The sequence below is a fragment of the Parus major genome, chromosome 12 (genome assembly GCF_001522545.3).
Source record: "Parus major isolate Abel chromosome 12, Parus_major1.1, whole genome shotgun sequence".
Taxonomy (NCBI): domain Eukaryota; kingdom Metazoa; phylum Chordata; class Aves; order Passeriformes; family Paridae; genus Parus; species Parus major.
The window spans coordinates 5,564,661-5,570,660 of record NC_031781.1 but is presented as its reverse complement, the minus strand read 5'-3'; the positions used below and the strand labels follow the sequence as shown (position 1 = coordinate 5,570,660).

The following is a 6,000-nucleotide window of genomic DNA, read 5'->3' as shown; positions in this document are numbered from 1 at the left end:
GTCGGAGCGGGGCCATAGCCGGGGCTCGGGGCTGTCGGAGCGGGGCCATAGCCGGGGCTCGGGGCCGGGCGGGCTCTGCGGAAGCCGGGCGCCCCTCACCAGCCCGGCCCGGCTGAGCGTTGTGTGTTTCTCCCGCAGGTGCGACCATGGCCAAGTCCAAGAACCACACCACGCACAACCAGTGTGAGCGGGGCGGGGATCCAGGAGGGTTTAACCGGGCTGGGAGCGGCGCGGTGATGGCAGCACGGTCTGGCCGGGGGGTTGCAGCGAGATTAGGTGGTGCTGCACAGAGATCGAATGGGGGCGTTTAAAGGACTGTGATGAGTCGGGACTTGCTTGGGCTCAATGTAGAATTACTACGTAAACAGAAGAATAGGAACTTTTACGTTAAAAAAACTGGGGGTCAGTCTCTTCTCCCAGGTAACTAGCAATAAGATGACAGGACACAGATGTGTCCTAGACTTAAGCTGTGCTAGGGGAGGTTTAGGTTGGACATCAGGAAGAATTTTTTCACAGGAAGGGTGCTTAGACATTGGAATGGGCTGCCCAGAGAGGTGTTGGGTCATAGATTAGACTCTCGAAAATACTGGAGGTCTTTTCAACCTGAGTGATTCCGTGGTGATCATCACCAACTAAGCAGACAGAGGGGCCTTTTACAAGAGCAGGCAGTGACAGGACACAGGGGAATGGGTTCACACTGACAGAGATTAGGCTTCGGGTGGATATTCGGGAAAAGTGCTTCCCTTCGAGGGTGGGGAGGCCCTGGCACAAGTTGCCCAGGGAAGCTGTGGCTGCTCCATCCCTGGAAGTGTCCAAGACCAGGTTGGACAGGGCTTGGAGCAATCTGGTTTGGTGAGACATGTCCTTGCCCTTGGTAGGGGGGTGGAACAGGATGGTCTTCAAAGTTATTTCCAGCCCAAACCATCCTGTCATTCTCTGATGTTCCTGAAAAGCTTCATCTCTGGGATCCTGTGCAATCCAGAGATGGCCACAGTGATGAAATAGTTCATGCCTGAAGTCTTCCCATCAGTGCTGTTGACTTAGTAGAGGTCACGAGTAGGTTGTGCTTGGTCCTGCACAGTGGGTGACAGTGCCCTCTGACACTGGCCATGAGTGCTTGGATTTATTAATGAGTGAGGCTGCTTGCTGGTGGTGCTGTCTGTGTGTTATTAGTTAATGAAGTGCCTGAAATCTTTGGATTGGAAACCAATGTAGAGGGATGAGCATAGAGATGTGGTTTTAATTGAAATGTAGTTTGGATAGGAAGGGTCTGAAAATTGTGTATTCCACATCATTTTCGTAGTCAGGTACACTTAAAAAGAAACTAATACAGCTGGTAAATAACAGCAGAAACTGTAAGTAAAGGAATTGTCTTGTTTTCCACATAGCCCGTAAGTGGCACAGAAATGGCATCAAGAAGCCCAAAACTCATAGATATGAATCTCTCAAAGGGGTGAGTATTTCTACTGATATTCCCAGGCTGTTGGGTCACTGGGGCTTAACTGTGAAAAAAATCCAGAATTTGTATTATTTTGACTGACATTTTTTTTGCAGCCAAAGGCCTGTGTTCCAGGTGATCAGAAGCACTGTGGGGTTCAGTTCTTTTACTTACCTGACATGCAACTGGGATGTTTCTAACCCACATGAAATCTGCCCCTTTTGTCTATAAAACTGCATTTTAGTCAGTGGCCAGTTCTGTCCCTGTCCTGTTCAGTGGCTGTCACTGAGTGCTGTTTCCAGTAAAACAAACACTTGCCAGTGAAGTGGTTCCTTTCCCTTTTGAGTCCTGCTGTCTCTCCTCCTCCTCTCCTTCTTCTCTCTTCTTTAATATTGTTTTACTACCTATACTAATCCAGATAATTTCACTTACAAAATCAGAGGAATTGGCATTTCTGAGGAAAACACATGACAGTGACAGTATATTGCTTTTTCTGAGATTATCCAAATGGTACAACAGGATCTTTTTCCACACTTGAAAGTGAAAACAGTAAATTTTGTATTGGGGAGGGTTGTGTTTTATTTTCTTTGTAGATGTCGTTATCTACCAACGTTTTTGGAAGTGATGTAAAAATTTGTCTTCTGCAAAGCTCATTGAGGGTTCAGTCCTGCCTCTCCTGCAGCTTTGCCCATCCTTTTCTTTCTTTATGTTTATTCCTGGGGTTTGGGGTTTTTTGTTTGTTTATGGTGGATAAGGAAATAGCTGTTAAAGCCTGGTTGCAGATGGCTAAAATAATTTTGTTAAAAAATTAGAAAAAAGTCTGAGCTAGTCACAGCCTGTATTTGGGAATAATTGGAACAATATGGAGTTATAAATGTTTTTTAATATATATTTCTTTTGCAACATGGCTTATTTTTCCTTTATAGGTTGATCCCAAATTTCTGAGGAACATGAGATTTGCAAAGAAACACAACAAAAAGGGACTGAAGAAGATGCAGGCCAACAATGCCAAGCAGGCAGCTCAGCAGGCAGCTCAGCAGACTGCTCAGCAGAAAAAGGACTGATGTGCTTCAATAAGAAGACCCAGTTTTCTTACTGGCATGTGTGTTACAGCATTTTTTTAAAATAAAATTGTATGTAACAAAGTGTTCACCTCTTGAATGTGAGGAGAGCCCTCCACAAGCCTTGTTTGAGTTGCATTTTAGCTGCCAGCTGTGCATCAAGCCTGTGAGTAGCGATCCAGGGGAGCCTGACTGTCTTGTAGTCCCCTAGATCCTCCTTGTGCTTTTGAAAATTGGGGTGACATTTTCTTTCTCAGGTACCATGACTTTAGTAGTAATTCCTGGTATTGTTACAGCAAGGTGAGATTTCCAGGGGCTGTTACATGTCTGCTGCTTTGCTGTGTAGTTCGTATAGCTATGGGAATCCCAGGAAATACGAGGGTAAGGAGTGCTGGCTGTGGTGGTGGAGACCACAGGAGTTTGTGTTAGAGTTGTGTGTATTGTATCCTGAAATACTTGTAGGTATTGAAGCATTAATGGAGCTATCTGTGGGAACATGTAAGGGTTTAGAAATACACAAAATACACATTTTTTAATAGTGACTGATTTTAGAGAATGTCTTTCATTTCAGTAGCAGAAGTACTGTCTGATAAAACATGCTGGCTTGGGGATATGAGGGGAATACCATGCAAAATCCCAGGAGGAGCTGAGCCCAGGTTTTGCTCCTGTTGTTTTGTACATCAGGAAAGGGCTTCACTCTCCAGGGCCGCCTCAAAGCTGACTCAGGCCGAGTTTCCCACTCCTGGCATGGGGCACCTGTTGGAATGCACCCAGCTGTTCTGCAGTTGCAGTTCCGGGGTTTGTCCACCCGGTGGGGTAAATCCGTGGAGCCACACGAGGGCTGGAAGTTTTGCACCCACCTTCTGACTGCAGTAGAGCAGCAAAACACTTGCTGGATGAAAAATATAACTTTAACTGAAACACCCAGTCCATGTAGTTTATTTTTTGAATAGTTAAGCCAATTGCCAAAATTTTGTGTGTTAATTTGAATTCTTTCTGGCTTAAATTCAAAAATCTTTTCCCAGTTCCCATTTTTTAACTGGTTTTGACTGATTAGAAAAACCCACCCAGCCCTAAACTAAGCAATGTAAAGAGATTTACTAATTTGAAACTTGCAAGACAAGGAGGTTGTAAAGTCAGGGGTGTTTGTAGCCCTCAGCTGTCTCATTCCTGCTGTGTGCATCTCTTGGGGTTTTGTGGAGGCTGGTGTTTGTCAGCCTGTTACATTGAGGAACTTACAGGATCGCCAGCAAAGGTATCAGTAAAAACCACATTTAATATTAAGTGACAGCACAACAAAGTTCATTGGCAAGGTTCCCTCTGCTGTTTGCTGGATGGTTAAGGCACACAGAGAGTGGAGTTTTTGCAGGTATTGAAGGAGATGGGAACAGCTGGTCCAGCAATGGTCAGTGTGGTCAGTCTGGTGTAGATGTGTGTTACAAGAGTGAAAGAAAAGCCTCTGAAAAGAGCACTTGCTGTTTGTCAGTCTGTACCCCTTACCTGTGTGTCTGCAAATTTTCTGTGCAGTTTAAGTACTTCATTTTAAATCTCTGGCACTAAAACTTTTCAATATAAGAAGGGAGATTGCATCTTGATGAAATCTTTCCCCTTGACGTTTTCCCTGGAGTGCTTGTGTTGTGGGAGTAGGTCACCCACAAGATGCAGTCTGAGGGAAGAGAGAGGCAAGGGTCAGGCTGAGAAAAGGATGTTGGAACATTGACGAGAAGCAGAGGGCAAGATTTGGGCTTCCTGTGGCTGCAGGGAACTCCCTCAGGCCTGCCTTCAGAAGCAGCCTCTTCATCTCACTGCCCTTCATGCTGCCCTTCAGTGGGACAGCTTCCCAAATAAGGGCTTGCTGACTTTCTGACCAAAATAGCGGCTGCGTGACAAAATGCAGCACAGAGGAACGTAACCTTAATCCAGGCATCATTGTGTAGCAAGAGACAGGAATTTTGTGAGCTTCCACAGCAGGTTGGTGTCAGGTTTGTTGTGTACACCCTGCACACGTGGTGGTTCTGCAGGACGCTGCCTGGACATCAGTGACCACCTACTGCATTTGCTAGGCCTGTGACACCTCTGTTCACAGCTTTCCTCTGTACAGTTGTCCCAGCCCAGAAGGGAAAGCTGTGCAGGGGAGTTTGTGCTGACTCTGCCTGTGGGTGGGTCTCCATCCTCCTGCTTTGTGTAATCATTTCAGTTCTGTTGGTGAAGTGAGGTTGGAGATCCTTTTTGGGGGCATTATGTATAGAGAGCCCAGGAGGGGGAACTGACAGCTGTGGCCCACTTGAAGCTATTCCTATTACGCAGAGCTCTGTCATCTTTGATATTTAAAAACTTCAGAACTCTCATGATGAAGTGTTTGGTATCCTGCAGGAAGACAAAGAGCTCAGAAGCATCTCAGTGCTTAACAACTGCTGTACATCAGCTTACATATCTCATGCTTGCTGCTGCTGTACGTCATACTTGCTGCAGATTATTTCTCCCTTTTGCAATTAAGAGGACTCAGTATCAAGTTCCAGTTTGGCTCCTTTCTCTGATTTAAAAAAGAAAAAGAGCAAAGGGCGTGTAACCAAATATCAAATCATCTCGTTTGGCAAAGGTGGGATGTTGCTTTGAAAGCCAAGAGCACGGAATTGAGGTGGGGAAATCAAAGCCCTGCAAAATGCACTGATGGGGCAAGGTATTCACTGGGGACACTGATGTCCACAGTTATGATGAAAAGTAGGGCTGGACACATTCCTCCGTCCCCCTTCACTGCCTTTCAATAGTGTGGTCAAAAAGAAGCAGCAACAGAACACAAGTTCTGCTTTGACCAGGTTTCAAGGCTGCTGCAGGTGTTCCTGCACCACAGAGGCTTTGGCTTGGTGAAGTGTTTATCTGATGTACCTTAGCTCATGTTACACTGCCCTGCTGGCAGATTCATTAAGAGGTTTTATTAGGGCAGTGTGTGCAAAATTTGAGCTTCCTGCAGTCACTTGGTTCACACAGCAAAGTTTTATTGAGGGCTGAGGAGAGGCCTCAAATACACTGATAAAGCTGCAAACCAGGGAAGGAGTTTACAGCAAAGGCAAGCAGATAAATGGCCTGAGAACTGTGGCAGTATCCAGTGGCATGGGCTGCTGTCACCTGCCTGCACAGCTCCTGTCTCTGCTGGGGAGGTAAGAGCACACAGATCTAGGGACTGTTCTAGAGACTGGTAAAGGACTTTTTGCCTGATTAAAAAAAAAAAAAAAAAAGTTAATTGCTTTTTTTTCCCCTCAGACAACATGTACTTGTGTCACATTACTTAAATGCTTTTGGGCACCAGAGGTTCACTACACATGTGGTGAAAACAGCTGATTTGGAGTTGCCCAGATATGTAGATTCCTGAGGGAGGTTTTCATTCATTATTAGCACATCCTCTGTGTGGGGGCTCAGCCAGGCTGATCCTCCAGGGGTGAGTGTTTTTTCAGCCTGCTCACCCACTCGCTGGCCTGTCATGTCGTGTTACATTCCTTGTGC

The 6,000-nt window shown here is 45.9% G+C and overlaps 1 protein-coding gene across 1 annotated transcript in view; it reads left to right on the top strand.

The window, feature by feature from the left end:
* The window catches only part of RPL29 (ribosomal protein L29), a 2,901-nt gene extending 281 nt beyond the window's left edge, over positions 1–2,620 (top strand). Inside the window, exons 2-4 of the mRNA XM_015641210.3 lie at positions 139–183; positions 1,389–1,453; positions 2,365–2,620. Of these exons, the coding sequence (XP_015496696.1) occupies positions 147–183; positions 1,389–1,453; positions 2,365–2,502 (240 nt within the window). The 5' untranslated portion in view covers positions 139–146 and the 3' untranslated portion in view covers positions 2,503–2,620. The remainder of the gene's footprint in view (positions 1–138; positions 184–1,388; positions 1,454–2,364) is intronic.
* The last annotated feature ends 3,380 nt before the right edge of the window (positions 2,621–6,000 follow it).